At 43.9% G+C, this 27,517-nt stretch overlaps 1 protein-coding gene across 1 annotated transcript in view; it reads left to right on the top strand.

Moving 5' to 3' along the window:
• The window catches only part of ece2a (endothelin converting enzyme 2a), a 64,299-nt gene that overhangs the window by 23,079 nt on the left and 13,703 nt on the right, over window positions 1-27,517 (top strand). Inside the window, exon 6 of the mRNA XM_079173515.1 lies at window positions 12,443-12,726. Coding sequence (XP_079029641.1) covers window positions 12,443-12,726 — 284 coding nt within the window. The remainder of the gene's footprint in view (window positions 1-12,442; window positions 12,727-27,517) is intronic.

Here is a 27,517-nt window from a genome sequence, read left to right as displayed (position 1 = left end):
CATTTGTAAGATATATCCAGGATGTCAAACCGATTCAGCAGCAAACACAGTTTAAGATTAGAGTTAAAGCCTGCAGATCACATCTACCTGTGATCGAGACTGAAGACAATGACATTACGGACCAACACTGTTCCGGTATATCCGGGTCGGTCTTTATTCATTGTTGCTTATTCAAAGTTGCTAAATCTAGCTCCGAAGTTGCAAAGTTGGCAACAGTGACAGCCCAACCCTTCAGGCCTCCCTCCAAAGCCACTCTCCCAAAATCAGAATTATGAACGTAACCAACGAACATGGCTATTGTTAGTGTACTCACAGCTGTTCAGCTAGCAGCAGCAGGCAGGTAGGCGGCAGTTCATTTCAATCAGCCTGAATTAAAGGGTTTATTATAGTCCTGCAACAGCCACAGATACCAGATTTTCTTTTCTTTTTTGTTAGAACATTTGATTTATTTGATTGCTGTTAAGATCATTTCAACAAATATCACAAAAAACGTTAATAAAGTACATTAACCACTCTAAGCCACTGTTTAAACAATGCAAGGCGAGGTTGTGTAATGTAATATAAATCATTATTATTACTTGCTACTACATTTATCAATCACTCAGTGCCAAAGTACCAATTATTGTTAGCCAGCAAACATAACTGACACATAAGCCGTGTGAGAGAACGGTTGTTTAAGCCCAGACTCCAAACTATGACGTAGCCTCCATCAGCGTAAAAGATTGAAACAATTTCAACACTGTGTGTGAATCTGTTTTAAATGAGATGAGATGATTAATGAGCAGCTACAGCGATATAAATAGCTAAATAAATAGTCTATATAGACATCTGAGAACTATAAAACTGCTTCTACTGTTACTTATAGGATGCCACACCTGCTACTGCAGGTCTGAAACTGCCGGCACTCTGGCTTTGCAACTGAACATTACATAAGCTCACACAAGAAGAGAGGTCGGATTTTAGTTGGTATGGTACGTTTCAATGCACCTTCAGTAAACAAATATTTCATTTCTGTAAAATGTTTTTGAAAACAGTGGAACCCCTCTTGTAATCGTGTGTGTGAGAGAGAGAGTGTGTGTGTGTGTGAGTGAGAGAGTGAGTGTGTGAGCAGGCAGTGGTGGCGACGGGAGTGCGTGTTGAGATTTGGGAGCTGTACTGGCTCTCTCATCAAGTATGCAGTTGGAGTCAACGCTGCAGCAGCGATGCCTAATCGAGAGCGCTGGAGAGAGAAGAGAGAGCCAGAGAAAGACTCTGAATACGTCATGCCACCCGCTCACTTGCAGCCTCTCCTCTCTCCTCTTTATCGTCGCACTTGCCAATTACTCCTTTTCACACTCTTCTATCTCAGCCTGCTCTTCTTCCGCATCTCTTCCCTTTCACTCCCTACCCCATCCACTAGATTCCTCCTCTCTTATCCTCATTCATAGCCCCGGCCATTCACATCCCTCGCCCTCCCGTTTCCACCAAATTGAGTGTCATTCATACCTCTCTCTCTCTCTCTCTCTCTCTCGCTCTCGCTCTCTCTCTCAATCCCTTGCAGCCTAGAAAGAGCTGTTGAGAGTTTCAGCAGCCCTCTTCACACCGCAGGTAGCCTCACAGCACCGCAGATATTACTACAGTAAAGCGCCGCGGCTCCTCTTGCGGTTCCTGTTCCCATGACCATATAAGCACTTCCTCTTGGCTGAGTGAGTGACATAACAGTGTTGGTCTGACTTGAGCAGTTGCAGGAAGCGCAAGTGAAAGGTCACAGACAGGTGGAATTGGATGGTGTTTAAAGGGAGCCTGTTGGGAGATACCGACCACATAACTTCTGTATCACTCTCTCTCTCACACACACACACACACACACTCTCACAGTCTCCTCACGTCCTTCTTCTCACCTCTTCCAGTACTTGTTTCTTGCTTTTCTCATGAGAGGAGAACACCCAGTTCCTGCCAAACAGGAAGTGGCTATGACTCAGTGAGAACAGACCATCGCACGTGTGTTCCGTCCGTGTGTATCTCATGTTGTTCAGTCCGGTCCGTTCCAGTTCTCAGTCACTCGGGCAGCAGATGGCTGCAGCGCGACCTTCCTTTTACCTGCGCTCTTGTGCGCCGATGCAGATGACTGACATAAATGAAGACGGAACTAAATAAGTGATAGTTTCCTTATGAAGTGTCAGACAAGCAGCTGGAACATCAAAGTGTGTCTGTCAGAGAGCGATGGAGATGAAGCATTGGCATATTGCATGTATCAGCACACCAGAGGAGGGGATGAAGCATGCAGCATTAATCACCATCTCCATCCACCAGCCTGTCTCGGAGGCTGACTCACTCTTCATTAGCGACTTCACTGCTGTCAGCTGCTCACTGGTGGCCCCAAAAGCAGACTGCAAAATTACACTATCATGTCGGTACAAACTGCAGTAACTATTTTGGAGCACCTGTTGGAAGCACGGCCAGACCGTCTACGATCATGAAAGGACCGATGCCACTCTACGCGTTCTTTTAGATCAAATGTAGGACAATGCAGAGTTTGCCCACGGCTACCATTGTGTTTTGAAGTGTTCCGCTCTGGTAGATAGAGGCACATGATGTGAATCATTAAATTGTGCACCATTTTCATACAGAGGCAAACGGCAGGTTTGGCCATTTAGCTAGCTTGAACAGATGTAAATGGGCTATCAATGAATGTCATTTAATGACTTAGTTTATGCGCTGTCGAAAAAAAGAAAGATGGCGTTTAATGGAGTCATCAGTGTACATTTTAACATGTTTTCCCCCAGCTAACATGCTGAATGTGCTCATTGAAGGCGCTGGCCTCCCTGTCACGGTATTCGTCTGAAGATTGACCAAGAAAACAACACCTTCATAACTTCAGAATGTGCAAATGACCCTTGTCTGAAAGGACATTTTGAAGTTTTGGACTAATGGCTCATTTCTCGTAGATTTAGTGAGCACAAAGTGTTTCAGGACCCGGAGTGAGCGGCTGTCTTTGGAGCGCTGAATTTCTGTGAGCGAGCCTTAATTCTGACTTCCGATTTAGATTAGACTGTGACACAATGACACTGCAGAGAGACATGCTATTTCCTCCTGCAGGGATCAATATGCTTGGTCAGCCATAAAACTCCCACTCTGGGCTTTGCTCTCATCTGTAAAACCTGATCCATATGCATAATCACTCCAAGGTCATGCCACAGAGCCATTTACATATAGACGCAGGCACCTTGAACTGACAAACTCGCCTGCCAACCAGGCAGAAAATTAACCAGTCAAGTTTGAGCCTCTGCGTGCACGTGTGTGTTAAGTGATTTTGTGTGTGTGTGTGTGTGTGTGTGTGTGTGTGTTTGGGGTGTACAGGCAGGGAGAGGAGGGCTCATAGTGAGTGTGTGTGTTTAAAAACTTGAGAATACCTGTGCTTTTTCGGCCATTTTATTTTGTCACAGACGTGGTCTTGGTAGGTGGCTAATTGAAAATGCCTGTACTGCTGTTACCCTCTCGTCCCCCTCCACACAATAATGTGTGTGTTTGTGTCTGTGTGTGTGTATATTTATTTATGTATTAGTTTCCTTGTTCCCAGCGTGTGTCAGACTATCCACCAACGTTACACTCTCTGGGACACTTGAGATTTTTCTCAAGTTTTGGCCTCATTTAAATCTTGCCTCACAAAAATGTAGAAGAAACGACAGTAAAAATCTATCTTGTGCGAACTGTCATGAAGTCTCTGAGGAATCCTTGTCAGCTGGTCTCTGTACCAGTCTTATTTCACACACACTATCTCCCTGACTTTGCCCTAATCTGTACTGTTATAATGTGCTGTGTTTGACTGCTGAAAGAATCTGCACCGAATCCTCTTTGCATGCAGTTACAAGGAAGTACCCGACAGCGACAGTGATGTCTCAGCGCCTCGTGCATATATTAGCTTCATACAGTGTGTTAGTGGGGGACGTTTGGAGAAACAACTCGAGCTGCTTTTTCTAACTTCATCTGCATACTGTTTGTGAGTCTGTCTCTGCTGTACTTGTTTCTGTCTGATTGTGTGTTCAGGTCACAGTACAGGTGAAGTGGATTAATGGCAGATTAAAGGGAGCAGAGAAATGATTCCTGTGAACCTGATTGCACACACACACACACACACTTACACACACATTTTCTTGCTGAATCATGACCTCCCTCTCTGCTGCAACACCACTGACTGACATTAGATTAAAACACTGCCAGTCAAAGAGAACACAAACGGTACAGTTTGTGGTTACACAAAGACACGCACGCAAGCACATACTTTCTTGCCTGAATAGCCCGACGGAAAAATAAATATTGGTACCTCTGCAACTGACTCAGCGGGGCTATAATGAATATCAAGGGGAGCGAGAGGTGAACGCTGTTGACAGACACAGCTGCTAAACACAACTGTGCAGGCAAACAGTCCTGGACAAGCCTCTCCAGTTCTCTGTACCTCATGTGGGGTAGCATGACCTGACAAAGGCTGTGACGGTAGGATTATTTCCACTACAGTGATAAGATTGCACTCTCTGAATATTAAAACATATTGAGAGAGTTGGTATTGGCCCAGTCCCAGTGTCCACACTCACAGACTAACAGTCTTTGAGGCGCGTTCCCGCAAAGTCTGTCAGGGCTTGAGGTCTCTCTTGCAGACCTTTTTGAGCCCTTTTATGCACCGTAAGTCTGCATTTCTGACAACTTTGCCTGAGGGAATTGCCCACAATTCATAGCGTGGCTTTCACCACGGGCCGAGCATTCCAATACCCATACTACAATACTATTTAGTATGTGAGAAAAAGATTTAGTATGTCTCCATAGATAGTATGTCAAATGCAGTATGCCAAAAAGTACCAGGATGTCCCACAGCATCCGGTAGCGTTTTGCAGTATTCAAGCCAGCATGCTAATCTGGCTATTCTGATCCACAATCCTCTGTGCAGCCGATATATAAGCAAGAGGGTCAAAATTCAAGGTGCAATGTTATGACAAAGTAGTTTGTCCCGATTGAATACGTACTGCATGCAACAGTACGCACTTTGTAAGGGCAGCTGAAGTATGTACTAAAAGGAAAAAAGTATGGGATTTGGAGCTCAGCTGGTTTTAAGCCCTGAAGCATAAAAAAGGGTAAATAAAGAGGATGTCACATGGCTGTTCAACCTGGCATACTACATTTACACAGAAACATTCACTTTAAAGATTTGAGATGGTGCAAGAATCTGCTGTATTACACACCTTGTTTATTCATCGGTTATTGATCAACTATTTTTTTATGTTGCTTATTTAAGTTGTTGTGACAAAAGCGAGTAAAGGTAGAGAGATAGATCTATAGATCATAGATAATTGGACAATCACCTCTCGTCTTGGAAGGCAAGAGCCTGGAAGATGTTCAAATCGAGGGCGTAAAAACATAAAATAAAGCTCCAGAGTTGTACATAACTGTTGTATGCTGTCCCATTAATGCGTACCTGTCAATAGATTCCATTGTTTGTTTGTTTTTTCAAATAAATTATCAAAAAAACTCAACTTGCGTTTATTTATTTTTTTGTGATTTATGATTATACTGCACAAAAGATGTTTGAGTTCTCTCTACGGTTCTATAGCGGTGCAGGACTTGCAGTGGAAACAAGGCCACGGAGATTAAAATGTGACGGGAGTGAAAAAACTCAGCGACACTGCTTGTGGTTCAGAGGTTTAAGCTATGAGGGACAAACAGAGGAAAAAACATGAATAAATACATAGAAAAGGATATTGAATGCAACCATTCGATATCCGTAACGACACTGATAGGTGACTGGTAGCTGGAGCACTTTCAAGGCTCCTGGTTGAATCATTAGTACCAAAATAGCTGGTTCTTCAATGAAAAGCCTAAAGATAACACTTTCTAAAAGACTGATTACATAATCACTTTCTCTGTGGTTTGTTCCAGACTGAAATTATGAAGCATTTTGAATTACACCTGGGTGCCGTTTGCCATCCTCCGCGCCAAACTAATCTGCAAAACATAATTTCTCAGAAACAAAACCAAAATAATCAAAACTAAGGACCATGATGTAAACCTATCATTGCATCGTCTCAGAGAGCCTTGTGTCTCCATGATGAGGAACATTGAAGGTATTTTTAGACCACGGCTAAAAGTCTACAGCCAATGTTATTCTAATTCATCCTAAAGCGACCATAACTGTGCAAAAATACAATGCATGCATCTCCTCTAAAACTATGAGTGGTGACTGTGATGTATGATGAGTTTGAAAAGTATCTGAATCATATGATGTGGCGTATGCCGTCCCCCGACCATAACTGTATTGAATATATATATATTTCGGAGCGACCATTACCCACCACCGTCATCTAAACAGCAAATGAGAGAATATCTCTTAGAGGAATGGTGTTCATCCTTAATCCTTATCATCTCCAATTTCTCATCCATCTGTATTTGTGTCAAAGGATGTCATGATGTGATGGGGATTGTGCTTCGATACAGTTACATTGTGGGGCGTTAATAGATCTCATGAGAGTATTGTGGAGGTAAACTGGGAGCGAGAGACAGATGGACTCAATAGCTGCTATTATAAGCTTTATTTGTTATGAGGAGGAGGGATCATTTGTTGTTGCTGTCTCTGTAAGTATAACAGGTCACAACATCATCCTTTTACAAGGACCTGACGTGACGCACCTGACTCTTGCTGTGTGTGTGTGTGTGTGTGTGTGTGTGTGCCCCCACTAGTTCTTCAGTTACACAGCAAGATCGAATTGCATCATTAGGGCTCTCTACCACACACACTCTCTCTCTGTCCATCTGTCTCTCTGTCTTTCTTAGTCACCCCTGTTGCTCTCATCTCTCCCACTTTGTCTGACCGCTGCCCAGCCGTCATGTTAGTGCTCTATCCATCGGTCCAACGTTCACCGCAGCGCAGTCTTTTTCCCCCCCCGTCTGTTGTTTGACCACTGCTGACGACAGAGAGTGCTTAAAATGCAGACAGTAGTGTTGCACCTTCCGTGATGAGTGTTTTTCTTTGAGCGGACGGTGAAGTTTTAAAGCGCTGCGGCTGCCAACGTTCAAAAGTTTGAAGTTACGTGCAGCTTATCCTTGACTCGTGGTGTTGTGTGAATTGTGGCAGGGAAGGTAACAAGGCTTCGGGAGTAATATAAAGAAGGAGGTGGTTAGCGTTCAAGAACCGTTTAGTTCTGGCTAAAACAAGAGAAAAGATGCCTCTCCTCTCCTCTCGTCGCCATTTACCGAGCCCCCGTTCCTTGTGCCTGTTGGTGTTTTTGGATCTGAGAGACGCTTTAGGCTTCGTGCCACAGCCGAGAGGCATATTCATCCAGTGGAGTCCTTCCAAAAGTCCTCCATCGCTCATATACTCACACACGCAGGCTCACACTCCATCAAACCGCCCCACTGTCACGGGCACACATTTAATTATTCAGTCACTAATTATCTCGCGTACCCGGTTACGTAACTGAGGTTGCTTTTGTGAGTGGAGGGAAGAGGAGACGTGTAAGGAGAACTTGCCGGAAGAGCCGAGCTTTTGAGAGAATTTCATCTGGCCTCGCTGCTGATGCAACTTCTCCGGAGCATCTGAAACTGCTGGAAAGAAATGGAAATAAAGAATATCTATATCTAGTTTTAGATGAGGCTCAGTTCAGATCCACTTGTAGATACCAAAACACGCAGCCATGTCTGTCTGTATTTTAATATCCCTTCATCACTGTGAATGAATGCTAGCTGGTGATGTATGTATCTCTTTTCACTTTCCTCCTTTTTCTCTCCAATTTATTTTGACCTTCTGCTTTCCCTCTCCCCTTCTATGACGACTTCTCTCTCACACCCACTGTTCCTTAGTTTGTATAGCTCTCTGTGTCCCCTCTCTCCTCTGGTGTCTTAATCTTCCCTTCGTTCTTCTCCACCTTTACCTCCCCTCCTTCCTTCCTTCCTTCCAAAATCCTCTCTGCTCTGTCTCAGTGTGAGGCCGAACAAGCTGTGAGGCTGTTTTCAGTCAGCACAACTTTTGGAAAATTGTCCATTTTTTAATCGGGAACTCGGCTGAAGTGCAACAGCACAAATGACTTCAAGGTGAGACTGTCAGAAGTGTCTCTATTTCTGCTATTCATCATATGTCACTGCCAACTAAGAAAACCCTGCCTTCGAGTGTGGCCGTTCGGAGCACCTATATACTTGGTGGTCGGTTGACAAGACGTTCAAACTACTTAAATAAGAATACCTCAGCCTTAAGAGTCCATATAGGTCAAATAAGTGAAAGTTTTTGAAAGTTTGTTTTTTCTGTGATTGCATGCAAATGTCAACAGGTGGTTGTCATAGCAAATGCTTAATTAATGAGATTAGAACCTAACTTAGAGGGAAGATAACAAGAGATAATTGGTTCAAACAAGGCCCAGTGTGACTCTTGTCTACTTTTGTCATGATGCCACGACACGTGTGCAGGCTTCCAATGACCCGACGTGACCAGTCAGTCATATTTAATCACACATTGTGCGCAAAACTGCACCAACATTAGCTTCACCTCTGTGAACGTAATGGAAAATGTTGTCTTCGTTAAGGTTTTCTTTGTGACGCATAGCACACCGTGTCCTCGCATCTGCCCGTGATTAATGTGCATGTGCACACCACAGAAACAAACAATCCACTTGGTCTGTTTGTTTTTTTCTTCATATGTTGACATTGACGGTAGTTGCATCTGAGCCCTTGTGGAGCGTCACCGTGGCATCGGTTTACCTCGGGCTAGCCCAGGGCCTGCATGGTGAGCGGGGGGGGGGTGGTGGGGAACATCACCTTTCATCAGCAATGTCCACAGACCCCGTCCCTAATGTGTCTAAACCTAGCTGGGATGTGACTGCGTGCCCTGCGTGCCTCTGACATCATGGAGTTTCCACTGCTGCGCTCAACTCATCTCAGAGATAGCAGCTTTGATATTTCACACCGCATGCTCACTCGCAGGGGTTCCCCACCCACCACCCCTCCTGACCATAGATGGACTCTGGAGAGTCGCTGTGTACGTGGACAGGGGGTCATCTGATAGCCCAAAGGTTAAACCTCCCAACAGTTCATGTTGTGTAGAAGTCAAGGAGCGTGACTGGTAAACTAATGAAATGACGATACAGGAGCCTTAAATCTTAGCTGACAGTTTTGGTGTCAGGGACGGGCTGCTGCTATATTCCAAATAAGGATGTGATTGCGCAGTTTTGGCCCCATTTTTGAACTAAGTATCAAAATAACAGTTGACAGTATGCTGGAGCAGCACTTTCGAGATGTAAAGCATTTTACGTCATCATTAAAGTACACTTCTGAGTTTACATTTAGCAGTGGATAGTCTGCTGTAACACTATCCGATACGCTTGTGCTATAAATGAGGTGAGCACTCACAGGGACAACCAGCTTGATGATTCACTGGAGTGTTGAATGAGGTTATTCCACTTGGAACATTTCAGAAATATCAGCAGGTGTCTGTTCCAATTTTAAAACGTTTTTATCGTAGGAGTTCTGATGTTTGCTATATAATCATGTCCATTTTCAATTCGTATGACATGGACTTTATAGATTAACCCTTTCCTATGTTGGAAAAAAATGCATTTTAACAGTACAATTTAGGAAAATACTTTCTTCTGTTTCGTGGCCCTATTTCCTGGTGCTTGGTAAGCCAACTGTTTACGAGCAGCAGAGGAATGCTGCGCTATTCCAGTGGCTTACCTCTGAGGCTTCCTTTCCTGTGAGCGACTCGTGTCCAGCCCTTTTTTTTCTTGAATATCAAAGGTTTGTCAGGTCAGTCTTGCAACCTGATGCCATTGTTGGACCGAGCATCTCGGAGTCTGCGGGAAGGAGCCACTTCCATGTTTGGCCAACATTCCTCTCTGCACTAGCAGCTGGTTTTCGTCTTCTCCTATTTGAAAAGAAACCTTGTTTGTGCAGAATTTGCTGTATGAACGGACGCGGAGACATCACGTACAAACAGTTTACACGTCACAGCAGATGATGGATGTTCACCACAATTTGTTTTTGCCAATTTGTTATGAGCGATATGATACTTTATAAGACCAGGACTCAGATTTTCCATCACACATGCACACACACTCACACAGCCAGCAGAACGAGGTGATATGACACCTCTAACTTTAGTCTCCTTCTGTGCCGCTCTGGATAATCCAGTTAGGATGCGCTATCAGGAGGTTTTAGCTGCCTTGCTTCCAGCTGGAGGAAAAACAGACTCCTGGCTCCAGTCTGGCCTGGACTGGCCTATTACCCAGAATAAACCTTTGTCAGATAAGTGCGTGCTATACTTGCACTGTAGGATCTCCCCATACACAGCCATGCAGCACATCCTGTCAAACCTCATTATTGGTATGTGTGTGTTTGTGTGCAGGTTAGTTGTTGAGTGTGTGTTTGTGTTTGTGTGTAGGCAGGTCAGAGGTTGCGGGGGGGGGGGGGCGCCAGCTGATGTCACTGACCCAAAATGAGAGGAGTGTCCTTGATGACAGCCTGGCAACTATACTTGTGGTGACAACCCCGAGGAATGAGCTGTCATGTGACACTTCTTCCTCAGAACCGAGGGCAATGGAAAAAGAAAACACACATTCTCACACACACACACACACACACACACACGCACATAGCTGTGTCAGCGGGGGCAACCCTTCTGAAACAATGTCTGGCATGCTTGGGGATTTGAGAGAGGAGTGCAGGAGGGATTTAACCCATTCTGGAGAGCAACAAACCCGGTGCATGAAACGGGGCCACAGACCCTCATCACCTCACTCCTCTGAATTTATCAACTGATTGTCTTTGTTTCTAATGAGGATGATGTCACCACTTGTTACGGTGTTTCTGACCCTTTGTGAGAGGAAAATAATCTTCAGTGCGCCTATAAATCTTGTCCCGTTTGTCAGCCGGCCTCTCCTCGAACGCAATACGTATTTCCCAAAGCTGTTGCTTGTTTTTGGCATGTGTAAAGCAAGATTAAGGTTACCTAAAATAACCTCTTGAGTCCGTGTAATTCAACGCCGAGACATTCTCTCATCTTCCAGCCATCCATAAAGAAAGCCGGATTTGAGTGTGGCAAGCAGCGCTGAAATATTTTCTGCCTTGTTTTGCAGCCAACGTCCAGGGATAGCCGTCACGGGACCTTCAGCACTCTGATGTCTGGAACACACACACAGACACAAATGTGCATGTATAAACAGCTAACACACTCTATCACTTGTCGAGTGTATTTGGCACAGGCTTGTCTTGCTGTATAGTGTTTTAATTTATCTGTGGCTGTTTATTAGTTCTGTTTTCATAGTTCCTATCTGCTGCCTTTCAGTTATTACTACGAGAGTACAACATGCATGTAAGGTTTCTACATACTGCACACACAGACTCAAATGTGTCATTTAGTGTGTGAGGCTACTAACGGTATCAGTCTCACACACACACACACACACACACACACACACACACACACACACACACACACACACAGCTTTTTAAAGGCTGGTAATTAGTCGAAGCAGTTAGGTGATAACAAGCGCCAGCCACACGTTTTCCAACAGAGGTGCCGGTGCCAACGTGCTGCCGGAAGTCACAGCCCCACCCCCTCCCATCACACTCTGCACTCTGCACTCTTCCCAGGTGGATACCCCTAAACACAGATGCACACGCACACAGACTTTCATAAGTACAAGATAACATGAGCGTTTCCAAGAACAACAAACATGATCAAGACAGAGTGAATATGGTTCTTATATGGTGAATATGCTGGCTGGCCCATATGGTTCTTCATGTTCTCCTACTTAGTCCGTCCCCTTTTTTCTTTTGTCTGTCTTCTCCACCCCCTCCTCCTCCTCCTCCTCCTCCTCCTCCTCCTCCTCCTCCTCCTCCGTCTACACAATCTATGAGTCATCTGATCCAAAGGGTGAGATGCAGCATTCAGTAGATTATTTTCATCTTGCGGAGCTACACGAGAGGCAATCTTTACGTTTCGTCCTCTTTCATCTCCCTCCTTGGCTTTCATCCAACCGTCACCCGGTGACGAGCTACAAGTTGAAAACCTTGTTGCTTGTGGGAGATTTTGTGCAGTCTGAGGTCATTCCCCCCCACCACCCCCCCGAATGCACTTTATTTGAGCGCCCATATGGTCCTCTGGAGTAGAAAGTTTCCATCTCTGCTTGCTGCTCGCGATTGAAGGGCAGCTTGATCAAATGGAGACTGTGTGAGCGTTTGTGTCAATCACAGGAGGTGGTCCCAGTCACAACAGTCTTTGCTGCCGTGATGGGACCTTGCTGTTTAATCATATGCTGTTGCAATATTGATCACACCATCATTTACTGAAAACATATTGGGGATTTGAGTCATCAGAGACATATTGGTGTCAGCCTCCCTCTCTCTGTTCTTCCTCTGCTGTCTCCTCGTCTCTTCCCACGACCTTCTTTCCTCTCCTCCCAACATGTCTTGTTTCTTTTCCTCCCAGGTTGTGGAAACAGCAGCATGAGCGGTGACATGTACAGTGCCGGCTACCACTCCATCACCAACATAGACTACTCCTCTGTGTGCGTCGGTACGATGAGTGCCAGGTACAGCGGCTGCCTGGGTATGACCTGGCACCAGATGGACGTGCGCCAGCTCTCCTTTCCCGATGCGTCCTTCGACGTCGTCATAGAGAAGGCCACGCTGGATGCCATCATGGTGGAAGAGAAGACGCCGTGGGAGGTGTCCCCCCAAGCTGCCGTTTTAATTCACCAAGCACTCACAGAGGTATTGTTAAAACTCTGTGAATGAAAGGGTTGAATATTGAGTTCACAAGGTTTATTGGAAATCCTTGGAAAGCCAATATTTAGTTAATTTAGCAAAAGCGCTCTCGTGTTTCTGTTGGGTTCCATGTCGTTGTGTTTACCCGCTGAAGCAAAGATACCAAACTTCAAATATCATTATGACAGTAATGTAAGTAGATCAGCTTCTCAGCTGCAGCAGACTTTTCAATGGGGTTTCATTGCTAAAAGTGGCACCTTACAGTTCAGCTGTGTTGGAGAATTGAGTAACACTTTGATAAAATCCTACAAAGATTTATACATTTGTTTTATTCTTAATCAATTAGAGGAAACCAACAAAACATATTGAACATATAAGCTTGCATTTCCGTCATGCCTCTCCCATATTCAGGCCTGTGATTGGGTTGGGATGGATGGGACAGTATAGACATACAGTAGTTCTTCTAAACAGGATAATCTGGTTAAAAACCGAATGCTTAGCTCCTATCAAGTCAGGTCCAGCAACTCCCATAGTCTGTTTAATGCTACAACAGTTGGACGATGTTTTTCTCTTGAAAGACTGGCTTTTATTTTCTTGAGGAAAGCGGCTACTTGGAATACATTCTGTATATTTTATTGTCCTACAAGCGTCTTTACATGCCTATGATGATTTAAACGCTCGGCTGCAGGAAGAGTTTATCTGTAAATTACTTCTCCCTGACAGTGAAATCGGTAATAGTGGCACTTTACATTTCCACTCCATCTCCACAGCCCATCAGTTGACTTACATGACGTCCAAGGCCTTTCAGCTGCTGGCTGCGGCACTAACCACCACTGTTCAGTGTGACAATGACAATGTTTTGGCCATTAGCCATGCTTGACCTTGACACACTTAAGACAAGAGAGCACTGCTATCAACTGAAGCAGGTGACTCCCGAGCTCTGACTGTGGAAGAATTACTCACGATGTACTCACTGCCACGTTTTGGAGCACTGTTAACGAGATGTAATTCAAAGTTTAGTTTGTAATTACAGGTGTACCGTAGGCTCCACACACAGACCGAATATATAATTACAGTAAACGCATCAGTGGGAAAGGTCAGATTGTGTGAATCATTTTAATGGAGGCAGGGAGAGAGGACAAAGTGCAACCAATGTTAATGCACATTTAAACGGAAGAAAAAATACAGGCCTGTTTACCTGATATTTTTAATATATACATAAATGAAAATATTAAGGTGCTTTTCAGTCGAATATTCCACTGGAATTGTTGCAGTCATTAGGCTGCCAGCATACAGTTTCTGCTGATGATTTGGATGCGGCATTAGGTGATGTAGTGTATTAGTACCATAGACTGAACATGGCCTCAAGGATACACACAGCGAGTTTTAGGGAGAAACACTAAATCTAAACGTAACTCAGAGGGGCTACTTTAATTAAGAAGTAATTAACAGATTAATAAGTAATGTGAAGTTAGTTAGTTAATGTAATTGATTGTTTATTTTAATCCCGGGCCATGTTTGAAGGTGTGAAGAAAATCTGTTTAAACTCACGCGTATAGGTACGAGAGGCTGATCGTTGTACTGCAGTGGATGCCAACTCCTTAAATGCAGTGGACGTCTCTTTACTGACCTTGTAAGACACAAGTGTAACGTTAGCTTGTCATGCCAGTGAGGCAGCAGAGGCCCCGGGAATGAGCGGAAAACGGTCAGAGTTTTAATCACCTCAAATCATCTCAGGACCCAATGTTGTGAGCTTAACCAGGGACAGGCCTGACTCTCAAGGAGTAAACAAAGGCATACACTGTGCTGTATATGGGCCAAGATTTTTAAGGATAAAGTCTGACGATAGCAACAGTCACACACACACACACGTGCACTCAAAGACGTAGACAGTGTCCTGGGTGATTTCCTCTTAACAGAAGGAAGTATTAAAGAAGGATCGGTGAGTGAGTTCGGGGCACAGATGGGAGGATTTGACATCCCTTAAAAAGAAGTGTGGCTGAACTCACGAAGCAGCCCTGTTTGAAAGCCATTACAGAGTCGAGTTCCTTCTCAGTCATCATCACCTGCTTCCCCTCACACCATCTCTTCTTCTCACGTATGACTCTCACTCTGTTTTCCCCTCATTCCCACTTACGTTTCTCTCGCCCTGCTCTGAGCTCAGGGCTGTGTGGAGATGGCAATGTGTGCTCGTGCCACGTTCCGTTTCTGCTGCACTGTGAGTGTTGTTCATCTCGATGTGTGCAAATACCGAGGTGAGAGTGTAATCACAGAGAAGTCGATAGCTCTCTCCGCTGGTGTATTTTTGCTCTCTCACTATAGCATATATAGTTACAGCAGTCACGACTTTATGTGTGCGTTATGCAGAAATGTAGGCGGCGGGTTCAAAGCCTACTTTCATTTCTTGCAAAAAAAACAACAAAATTGTTACCTAATGAAAAAAAGGAACGGGGACAGATGAAGGGAGATGAGGAAGTGAGAGAAAGGTGAGAAGGAATGAAAGAAACTACTGGAAGCAGGAAAATCGCTTTTGCTGAATTCACACACGAGAAAGGAGGGATTGAAAGAAGGAGGAGGAGATTGAGGAAAGGGTGAATCTGCATGACAGCACAGGAGAAAGAGAAAAAGAAAGGGGGGGCAAAAAGAGACCGACAGAAAGCTCATGAGCAGTGCACCAGTGTGAGACCGATGGGAAGAAGGTAGCAAAGGAGAGGTAGAAATAGGGAGGGGAGGGAGAAGAGTGGAGCCCACTATATTCTAAAATATGCCCTGTGAGTGTTTCCTAACTGAATAAATAGTGTTGAAGTAAAAAGCAAAGAAATATTCAAGTGACAATCAATAATCTAAACCACTTAAAATGAAAAACTCTTTATTTTACATGAACAAAACAATACATGTAGATAACACGCGACAGAGTCACAGCGGAAACATCAAATGCACCAGAATATGCAGAACTACAAAGACGTCCTCACGCAGTCATCGCTGGCGTCTGTCTAGGACGGGCTGCTGTAGAAACATGGAACAAAAGGTGCAGCAACAAATACTGTTTTATTTTTGTTGCAAACACGCACACACACACACACACACACACACACACACACACAATATCTCACAGTAGAGGCCGAGGTGCACTGAGGTGCGAAATTTATTTCACAGCCTGACATGCTCTGTGAATCACTTTTACTGTTGCTATGGAGACTCTTTTATTGGATATCATTTCAGACTAACACTTTTAATTGCTAACCTTTAGCCTTGTTCAAAGAGGTAGGGGCTAGTTATCTTAAAAAAAAGCTTTTTTTTTGGTTCTGTTTAAAGAAGTAAATATCAATCAGAGGTTTAACGTGATACTTGTTTTGATGTACGTGAAGATTTTCTCTCTTTTTCCACCTTCAATAAACATCCAGTGTCAGCTGTGGAGCAGTGTCCCTGGTGTCTGGTGTTTCTTTTTTTTGCTTGAGGGCACTGAAGTGAATATTGTTGATAATGCAAGGTCTAGAATTTTAGCTACATTTACAAGTTTGGTAATTCTGCATAGTGTCAGTGTATTAGTGAGAGATTTTGAATTATAGCCAAGTCGTCGTCGTCGTGTGCAACAGATGAGGGGAAAAACTTTAAAACTGAGAAATTCAAAATGTCGTGAAGAGGTCCGTGGGGGCCTGCTCTGTTAGATTAATTCAGACTCAATTCAGGACTTCTTGAAATCAATATCTGTCGTTGGCCTCTTCGCATCCCTCCTCCCACGGCACCGTCAGCTCAACCAGAATGACCTACTGGTCTTTGGTTGACCACGATGCAATGGAGGGTTCTGTGCACGAACCTCTAGCAACGACAGCCTCCTTCCCGCGTAGACCCCCATCTCCCAGGACCTGGCAGTTTGCAACAGATTGGGCTTCGGTCTTTGGGTTCAGAAAGGCCTGGCCATGAGGTCGTCCTCGCCCCAAGTGTCTACATTGTCCAGTGCTTCCAATACCCCTCCTACTTGAGCAGGGGCCACAGCTGTTATTTTGATGTCACCTTGAACCCTTGTGGCGCATTCTGGACAATGCTGGACTCCAGCGCCGCTGGTCCAGGAGCTACATCTACTGCTGCTCAAATTAGGAGGTTCATATTCGTGGCGGCTGTGGCACAGGAGGTAGAGCGGGTCATCCTCTAATCGGAAGATTGGAGGTTCGATCCCTGGCTCCTCCAGTCAGCATGTCAGAAGTGTCCTTGGGCAAGATACCGGAGCCCAAATTGCTCCCAAAGGTTGTGCCGTCGGTGTGTTTGAAATGAGCATTATAATAGATCTTGATGAGCAGGTGGCAACTTGTATGGCAGCCTCTGCCACCGGTGCATACATGTGTTTGAACGGAGTAAATGTTGGCGTGTAGTATTCAGTGCTTTGAGATTGATTGTGGTAACCAAAGGCGAACTCTCTTGGGGGTGTTCTCTTAAGTACTAAGAGATCTTCAGCTCGGTGTGGTGCTCCCTGGTTGGAGTTCTCCTTTGTCTCACCGGGTGCAATTTTCTCTTAGTCATATTTTTACTTTTTGTTCTCTGTCCCAGTTGGCAACCGTGAGAGAAACATGTCGTCCTCTTGTGTGCAAGTGTTGAAAACTGAGATAAGAGAATTTACAAAGTGAGATATTTGGTGATTCAATCCTAAGGTATCCCCACCTCCAATGGTCTAATGTAATGTGTTGGAAAGCTCTGTGTACCCACCTACACATCATGGTGGGGAGGCTCATGTCATGACATCAGCGTTAGCCGGTTTAATGCATACAGTGAGAAACATTCATTGACATTGATTGGTTGTCCCTGGCTCCTGCTGTGGAGAGTCCTCCCGTGCTCCATTACCGGGAAGCTTGGATGCCTGCCGGGAAGACGGCCCCAGGGGAACATTCATATTAGGACACACACTCACATACATGGCATAACAGTCACACACACACACACACACACAAACACACAGCTCAAGTCGAGTTTCTGAAACATTGTCCAGTAATGCTCGCATAACATTTAACACACTGTGTATATTCCTGTGTGTGTGTGTGTGTTTCTGTCTGTCTTGATGTCGGCATGCTTTCATTGCTGTTTGAACCTTTTGTTCCAGGATAAAGTGGATTACACCAATCCACTTTATTTCTCTCTCTCCCTCTTTCACTTTTCACACTCTCCCTTGTCTGCCTCACCCCGTTCCATGTTCTTGTAAAATGTGAAGCTTGAATAGAGGATGGAAAATAAAGTGCAATTTGCAGGCTTAACTTAAAACCGGACATTATTCAGTACAATCTGGATTTAGGAGATTCTGCCAATTTCAGATATCAGGCATACATGTAAATATTGGGCTCCACTTTCTTGGCATTTGAAAAGGTCCTCTGAGCCTGAACTTTGTAACTGTCTACAGTAAAACAGACTGTTAGGGTGTTTATTTCGTCCACATGACGTGTTTTGTTTGCCACTTTGCACCGGTGCAGTGAGACAAAAAGGCACTGATTCCATTAGTGGCTGTGCTTCAACTGTTCAACAGACTAAGACAGCCGACCAAAAGCTGACATGTCATATATTCATCAGAACATTGGGAGCAGTTGATCGGTCCATGACTGGTCCTCGCTTCCACTTGTGCACTTGCATGGCGCACAACACCAGACAAAGCTGAAATTTGGTCCAACTCCAAAGGGAGTCGTGTGGCTCATAAAATGGGGTCAGAAACGGGCTGAAATCGTACAGCGTATGCCCAGCTTTATTGGATAAAGATTCATTTGGATTGTGTAGGTCTATGGAAGTAAGAAGTTATTAGTCCCAGCAGCCAAAGTGATGAGGTCAGTGCACAAGTAAACTTAAAAACCTGATTAATGTCCGTAGCAGCTGAAGTATATTCTTTACATCACTGCTTGTGTGTTTGTGTTTATCTACAAGCCATGTCAACCCTTTCTTTCCCCATCTTTTTTTTTTGCACATATGCACATATACATGCTGTTCTTTTTATGCTAATACATGTGCATCCCCCCCAAACTGCAAATTTGAGTGCGTGTTTTTCATACCTGCAGGCTGCTTTGCAGGTGTGTGTGTGTTTGTCATTCATGCATGCTTTTTGTGAGTTTTTCTGCATCATTTCGTGTACAATACCACCTATGAATTGTGTGAGTGAGTGTCTGAGCGCGTGCGTGAGGGTTAGGGTGCTAGCCCTGTCCTCTCCAGCTCCTGCAGTGGAGCACACGTGAGGAAGAGAGAGAGTGTGGGTGATTGCAATTCTGGTTGCGCATGTGTATAGATGTAAGGATGAAAGACGTGGTGTGCGAGTGCGTTTGTCTATGCTGTCTTTTTTTTCAAGTGCATTTGCTTCTTGTGGTGCTTGTCTTCCACATGCTTGTGTGTGGGTTTACAAAATGTGTGTGTGTGTGTGTGTGTGTGTGTGTGTGTGTGTGTGTGTGTGCATAATCCCAGCACTGCATCTATATGTGTCCATGCATGTGTTTTTTGTGTACATGTAGTATGTGATCGTGTGGATGTGTGTCAGGGGACGGACTGGTGAGCCGAGGCCTACCGGCTCTCCAGAGATTTTCACTCAGCTCAGGCATAATTCTCTGCACATGCTCAGTCATACACACACTCGGCGCTCACATTGGCAGATGGTCTGCCCCACACGCACAAATACACACCGACACTACCACCAAAACAACACATACATTCGCTATATGTATACATATTTAGAATATGCTATAGTAAGTGTATATTAATACCACAGTTTAAGTAGTATTTTTTTCTTCTCTATTATGATATTTCACTGTGTGAAATGGATTTGAGAGACAAACACAGATGCACTTGTGGTCTGAGGCTCATTAGATATATTTGATATATGTGTATATTCGTCACATTCAATAAAACCGTTTTCTCATTTACTGCCTTCCCGTTGTACCGATTTTCTACATATTCCCTCTCTTCTGTCCCAGTTTAATCCAATGCCTCCTCTGTACTTTTCACCTCGCGCTCGCTCTTTATATCCGTGGATACTTTTGTTAATCCAGCGTTAAGGTTCGTCCCAGCTGTGAATAGGGAAGCCCCCGGAGCCAGACGCAATCCCTCTGTTCCCTTTTACACACACACACACACACACACACACTCTCCCTCCCCCCTCACTCTCTCACACAAAGACCGTTTCAAGTTTACTGTCTGCTCGGATATAACGTCTCCTGTAATGTGCTGACATGGGTTGGCAGATGCAACTGTATTAAACATGAGTCATTACTAAATCTCATAAATGTGACTGCATGCTTGAATGCACAGATCTCATGCATTAATACTTACTTGATGCATTGAGACACCCACGCACACAGTATTGGTTGTAATTTGTTATGTTGCTGATTGCACTATTGCTTTGGGAAACATTGTGTTTCCCTCTTTTCACAAGACATACTGTACAATATAATCTGTGCTCGAGACAGAGATTACAATCTATAAGAACGGCCCTTCAGAAAAAGGTGGCGCATATGTGTGCACAATACTGAGAGAGAATGTTTAAAGAGGAGAACCGACAACACAATGTAGTAGAATTGGAGGAACAAACTGAGGAATATGTCGGAGCAGGCTGGTTGAATATACATTTACATGAAAATAAAGGTATTATTTTGCTACATTGAGAAATTAACTACAAGTAAAGAAATGCATGAGACAGAACCTACCTCACCACGGCAAGGAGCCAGTCCAAGTAAACATGTGACATGTGCACGCACATTCAAACACACACACACACACACACACACACACACACACAGAATGTCCTTCCCAGCTCACCGTTGCCTAGACGACTGGTATCGACTACAGAGCACTGTTCCTATGGAAACAATAGATGCCTAAAGGAGGAAGATCATTAATTGGAATAAGAGCATATAGGAGAGAGGGATGATGAAGACCAGAGACTAGAGACAAGGGAAAAGAGATAGAGGGCAGGATAATGAGGGAGAAGGTGTCGCTCAGCAGAGCTGTGGACCCTTAACACTTGAACATAGATTATTACCAGAGAGTGTTATAGTGATTTTACTGTCCGTTCATCCTTTTTCACTTCATCTTTCTGATGATTTACTGTTGTTCATCCAGGTGACACACGGTAAGCACAACCTGGTAGGGAGGCTCCACATCTTAGTGTGGAACATCCTTGTATGCCACCGTGTAGTGAATGGGAGTACACTCCTTAAAGAAGGTTAGTAGATCCCAGGAGTGTGTGTGTGTGTGTGTGTGTGTGTGACTGCACACGCTGGGATGTTTTTATGTTCCTGAGCTTATTGTACCATATCATTGTCAGTCAGTCCGTACACTGAAGTGGTTCCCTACCTTTTCTGTCGAACGTACCTCCGTGTTCCTGTCAGATGAGTTCAAGTACCCCTTCATCAACACCACACGGCATTTCCTTAGTGTGCTCTTTTGACCTGATTGTAAGCTGAACTATTCATCATGTAAAAGTAGATGTTGTTGCAACCTATTTTGTCATGCAAGACATGTCAATGTTGTTGGAAGCTGAGTCTCTTTTTCTCTTTTTTGTTTAAGTCTGCATTCTTACAACTGCTGTGTTTATCCATCAGATATCTTTTTCCATTTCTCTGGTCAAAATACGAGGCAGTGACCAGCATCTTCCTGGTGTCTTCACTGGCATCCTGTTCAGTTTTTGTACTGATAAAATAAACAGGAGAATGTGTTTATTAGAGGTGCTGATGCTCCAGGTGTCCTCTGGACACAGCCAGGCTAGCTGTATGCTCATGTTTCCAGTCTTTGTGCAAAGCTAAGCTAACTGGCTGCTGGCAAATGTGAGAGTTTTTTTTCAATTAACTCATAGATTATGTTCTTTTGCTTAAATAAAACTGTTAACAGTATATGCTTCCTAAAGGTGCTAACTATTGTAGCGTTGTTATTCTACATTTTAAGCTGTTCCCTGCAGGACAGACGATACGATTATTCTAGGTGTATTCCTTTATTATTATTCCTGAGTTTAAGAAGTATTAACAACAGCGGCACACATGCTGTGGACATGCGCAACTGAGTGCAATCACAGAGAGCCATACACATTTCTACTTACATCTCTGTTTCTATTTCACAGCCAGGCAGTCAAACAAAACCTTTTGTATTATTTATACAGAGTGTTTCATTCCTCGGTTGGCTGCAGTGTCTGGATCTTCTCCGATAGGATGCACTCTTCCTCTCCCGCTCTGCCTCCGTCCGTATCTTTCCTCTTTTGTTCTTCGATCACAGAGTGTTAGAATGCAGGAGAATCGATACAGACACTTTTCTCTCATTAAGGCCTTTCATAGGCAGAGAGGAGGGAGGGAGGAAGAGGAGGCTCGACTGAAATGCTTTGTGTTCGCTGTTTCGTTCTCCTGTTGAAAGTTAATATTCCGATTGAGGAGAGTTTAGGAGGCTGGGTTTGTTTTGCATTGATTCAATTCGCCGTCATGATCATGTTTGTCTCCAGTTTCACATTATGGAGAATGGATTCTGTCTTTCTGTTGCACATGAGAGAGCTATTTCTCCACAGTTGATGGTGTGGGCAATGGGGGAGGAAAACATCAGTCTAACAGACCTGCTTTTTCTTTACATTGCATGTGTGTTTGGATATCTGGGGAATCAGATATGCGAGAGGCATCATTGTGCATGTATGAGAAAGAAACTGTTTGTTTGTGCGTCTGCGCATTGGCATGTGCATTTCTGGATAGATAGGACCCAGCCAACTGCGAGAGCGGCCTTTCTCCACACAGCAAGTCAATCAAGTCTGCAGTTGGGTCATTTTCTTTCCTCTGCTGCCTTCTATTTTCTCTTCTCTCTCCTCTCCCCGAACCTTTCACTGTCCACTGAAAGCTCGGGTCGATGGCTCATCCTCGTGATCTTCTATCTGCCCGTCCTCCAGTCCCACAGCGGACACACACACAGAAGACTCTGTAAGAAACTGATTTAGTCTTTGCTGGCAGAGATCCACACAAGATTATGCCGGTTCCATCTCAAGTGACCAAAATTACCTCCTCATTTTTGAACTAATAGAACAGAGCAGACAACTAATGTACCAGCTATTTGCTGCTTAAAGGAGTGGTTGAAGCCGGGGAAAGATCGTTGATTTGGACTCCTGAGGTTTGACCCTCTCGCCAGAAATAGACTTGTTTCCTGCAGGTACAAACAGATCATGTAACTCACCAATTGTCAGCTCTGGAGTCCTTTTAGGCACCGCTTTGAAGAGACCTTGGAGAAAGCTTCTGCAAGCTCTGATCACTTTGTACAAATTTGAATTTAGTTTGTAGTGTTCCCAGTATTACATATATTCAGTTATAACAGGTGTGTGTTTCTCAACTTGGTTAAAGGTGCTACATTTCAAATTCAGAGCACACCTACTGCGTCCATATGGCTCTCAGCATGGCGACGGCGGAGCCGGCTATCAGTGCTGACAAAGTGGACAGAGCTAACACTGTTTATCTGAGGGGGATCCGGAGGGTGGGTGCTGTATTAAAGGTGCAATATATTGGATTCAGAGCATTAATATAGCAGAAAACAACAATTTGCTTTGTGAAGATATAGTGGAGCCGTGTCTAACTGAGCCGAGAATGAAGCCCCTCTCGCTCTGTGTGTCGCTATCAGAGCTTCTCCTTGCTTTGTGGACATAGCCGTGCTGGCCGTGCATGCTTTTAGTGCGTGTTCATGCATGTGAGCATCCCCCCCACTGGCAGGCAACTGCACTGCTCTCATATGGCGGTTACAGCTGATAACGCCGGCGCAACCGATGGCAGTGGCGTGGAAGCTTAGCACCCAACCCCCGGTACCCCTTTAAGTAAACACAGTCAGCTCAGTCAGCATTTTTGCCGTAGTTAGCGCTGTCATATTCCACATACAAGAAAAAGAAGGACAACGAACAGGAAGCGTAGAACAAAAGATTAAAGAACTACAGAACAACAACGCAAATAATCCCACAACACAAAGTCAAAATGAATTACGGAAATACAAATTACAACTGAATGAACACACAAACAAAAAAACTCAATTCCTCATACACAGACTTAGACACCAACATTTCGAATACAGTAATAAATCTGGTAAATACCTGGTCAACCAAATCAAGCGAAACAAAGCAAAAACGACTATGTCAACGATGGTGAACTCAGCAGGGAAGATCGTGCAGACACCTGATGAAATAAACACCAACACTCGTCAAAACGTCAACCAATCCAAGAAGACATCGACACATTTCTAAGCAATATTGATTTACCTCAACTTAATGAAGACCAGGCCAATGCACTTGAGAATCCATTTACAGTAACAGAATTCCACAATGCACTCAGACTCAACATCACCAGGACCTGATGGCTGAGTTCTGTAAACACTTTCAGAATATTCTGTATTCACAAATCAAATCTTCCAATTGACAGGGAACGCTGCTACAATATCTTTTACTAAACCCCCCTCCAAAAAAATAAAATATATATATATATATATATATATATACTGTTTATCCATAATCTTTCAAGCCTTCTGCACCACTTTTTGTCTTTAATCTTACCTCCTCCTCTTCCCTCTCTTTCTCCCATCCCTCTCGTGCTAGACACCCTCTCCACTTCAGGCCAGTGTGTGCTGCCAGATGTGCAGAGATGCCACTGCTGAACAGCTGGCCGGTAGTGCTAAAGACACGCACAGTCATGCATACACCTACATGCATGTGGACGCGCATAAAAACGTCATGCATGTTTCGGCATACAGACACAGATGTAACCCTGTGGCCTTTTTTGCACTTAAAAATGTCTTTGCGTTAGGCTGCGTGGTGTCACACTACACTGCTTTTTGACAACCTCTAGATAATTATACATTTATTTAACTGACACCTCCCATGCTGGAAGAAGCGTGACTATCTGACAGTGACTTATGCATCCGCAACACAGTTGCTGCCAGCAGCTGTCTACAGGCTTTTTGGCAGACACTGCACACACAATATTGTGTATTTACATGTGCAAATCAAGTCCAAGAAATGTCCTAATGCCTGCCATTACTCTGGTGTAAAAAGCTTCAGAAAATCTAAGGAATAAAACCTGTATTTGCCATTTAATGTATTTGGATATTAAGCGTTAAATTGCACATTTTAAATGACTTTATTGTATTGCGAAGCTTCATTAACTCTAAAAGTGATTCCATGTACAGAGTGTCTGGCTGACTTACGTTTGAACCTCAGACAATTACATCGGCTTCATGGCCTCGTCACAAGTTCATGAAGAAAATAATTTGCCACTATTGATGCAGATACAAGTTTGAAATCACACTGCCATCGCATCACAAACCCGGATCGTCAACATTAGCTTACACGACGAAACGGGCAGATGGAAAGATGTCAGTTTGCTACAAACAGAGACTTTCACTGTTTTTTTTTTAGGGGTTAGTTTTATGTTTCATTGGACAGAAGTGGAGTTATGTAATACTCCCAATCAGTTAATTAAATCGCCTCCCTCAGTTTCGTCAGACTGAAGTCATTGCAAACCTTTTATCCTGTCGTCCAAAGAAACCGTAATGCCGGAGGCAACAGCAGAGCACAGTTTGCCTCATCTCTCTTCCTCTCTTGGTTTGACCATCAGATGTTCTGCTCATCTCTCCTTTTTGCGTCCTGCTTAACTCTGTTCCTTTCCCCCCGTCAGTGGTTCTGAAGGGATGTTGTGATATAAAACGTGTATTTCCAGTATCGTGAAATGTGCATCTTATTTGTAAGGTGGGACTGAAACATTTCATCGTAAAGTCTAGAAACAGATAACAGAAGTCTGTTCCATTTTAGATCTGATTCCCAGTTGGTAAAATACTGTTCTGATACTAAACATCCTTCGCCGAACCTTTTATTTTATTGTTCTTTGTGATTAGCAAAGAGAGGTATAGAAGACGTTCAGCTAGCAGGCTTCTCGTATTAAATCACTGCTTTTGCCAGTTAAATTGACTGATCCCAAACAAGATATAGTCCTGCACAAAACCCCCTGTAAATATCAAAATGTCAAACTTTCCGTTTGACGTCTATTTTTTTAAGTCGTATCTCCAGGTTGGTACATTAATGAGGCTACCACTAAATACTGTAGTGTTCGACAAGATATTCAAATGAATTCAGATTCAATGCTGGATTCAGATTTGCTAAAACACGTACACGTATGTACTCTAAAAACAAAACTTATTACAATTCTCTTTGCATATGAAGTTAATAAATCACTTCCTGTTTTACACATGTTTGCTTTCAGCTTTATTTACATTCCATAATGGAAAAGGTCTGACTGAACTCCCCGGTGCAGTTTGTAAGAGCGATTGAGTGAATAAGTGTGTATCTGAATGTGTGTGTGTGTGTGTGTGTATGTGTGTGTGTGTGTGTGTGTATCCATCTGTCCTCTGGTGCTCTCTGCCAGTTGCTGCCCATATTGTCTGTCACTGACTGTAGTACACAACATGCTCCAAGGCGCTCTATGTGACAGCAGTTAAATAGACGAACTCAGCAGGCTGCAGTCCAACTTCAGCCAGGGAGAGATTAGAGAGCTAGATGGAGATGAGGAGGGGGTGCTGCGTGCGCAGGAAGACGTTACGGGAAATCAAATGACGTCCAAAGGCTGGTCGGGCTGTAATTTCTGGGAAACTGCCTTTTATCCGGACATCTGCAAATGTTTGTGTTAGGCTTGTGTGAACCTGCCCGCCAGCGAGCGCTGCCCACTTGTTATTTTCTCAGTAACAAACAAATTAAGCTGTCAAATTAACCCTCTCTTTACTCATATTATATGGGATTGAGTGTGTTTGTGTGCTTGCTACATGGTCAATTGCTGTTATCTTGAAAAGATGATTTATATAACTTCCTACAGTGAATTGACACCCATGCAGTCACACACTCTTGTTCTTATTTTATTCCCTCTGTTGACCATAAATCATCAGCACTACATGCATGACAGGAACGCTTAGCGTCTCACCTCGACCCTCAACACTGGTATATCTTATATAAACAATGAGGAGGGTTCAAAATGTCCTTGTTCTGAATCTCAAAAATTAAGATTGTTCCTCAAAAGATGAGAGGAGTAGAACAGACAGAGAGAGAGAGAGAGAGAGAGAGAGAGAGAGCGTAACTCTGTGTTTGGCTGTAGTGGCAGCCATCAGCCATCACGGTGGTTATGTAATGTTTGCTGTACTAAGGCCAACGGACGAGTGAGATGAATGTAAATGAGGCTGCTTCCTCCTTTCACCAATGTGGAATCAGGTCCACTATCACTCGAATCCCCCCAAAAAATCGGAGCAATAAACCCCAGCCCCGGTCAGGAGAGATGTAGGTTACAGTGAATTGTGAAGTTCTGGTGACTAGCGAGTTGTTTCTGATGCTCGGATAATACTCTCGTTTGAGCCCCTCCACTTTTTACTTACTTTCTATCCATTTTTTGCCTCTCTATCCTCACCTCCCTCTGCCTCTCCGGCAACAAAATCTCCACCGCCCGACTCCCGAGTCTGTTCCAGGGCCTGTTTCCATAGCAACAGGTTACCATGGAAACTAGGTGACAGTGCAGTGCTTTCCATCGTGCCATCGCCGGGGCGAGAGGTGTTCGGAAAAAGGGAAAGTTTGTCCGCCTTCTGTTTGCAGAAAATCGAGATGAAACTGTGCGTTTGATGTTACACTTTTAATTTAAACCTCCAGAGAAATTGTTATTATGTTAATAAGTGATGTTGATGTGCAATTTGAATAAACTTTGACAGAATGTTTAAGTCATTTTAAAACATCCAAATCTTATCATCCAACAAATATTCAAAGGAAGAGTGAATCTTGAAGATGTGGAGGTTTTTATCAGTCGATCAGGGT

Source organism: Pholis gunnellus, assembly GCF_910591455.1.
Source record: "Pholis gunnellus genome assembly, chromosome: 14".
Taxonomy (NCBI): Eukaryota; Metazoa; Chordata; class Actinopteri; order Perciformes; family Pholidae; genus Pholis; species Pholis gunnellus.
This window is presented reverse-complemented; position numbering and strand designations above follow the sequence as displayed.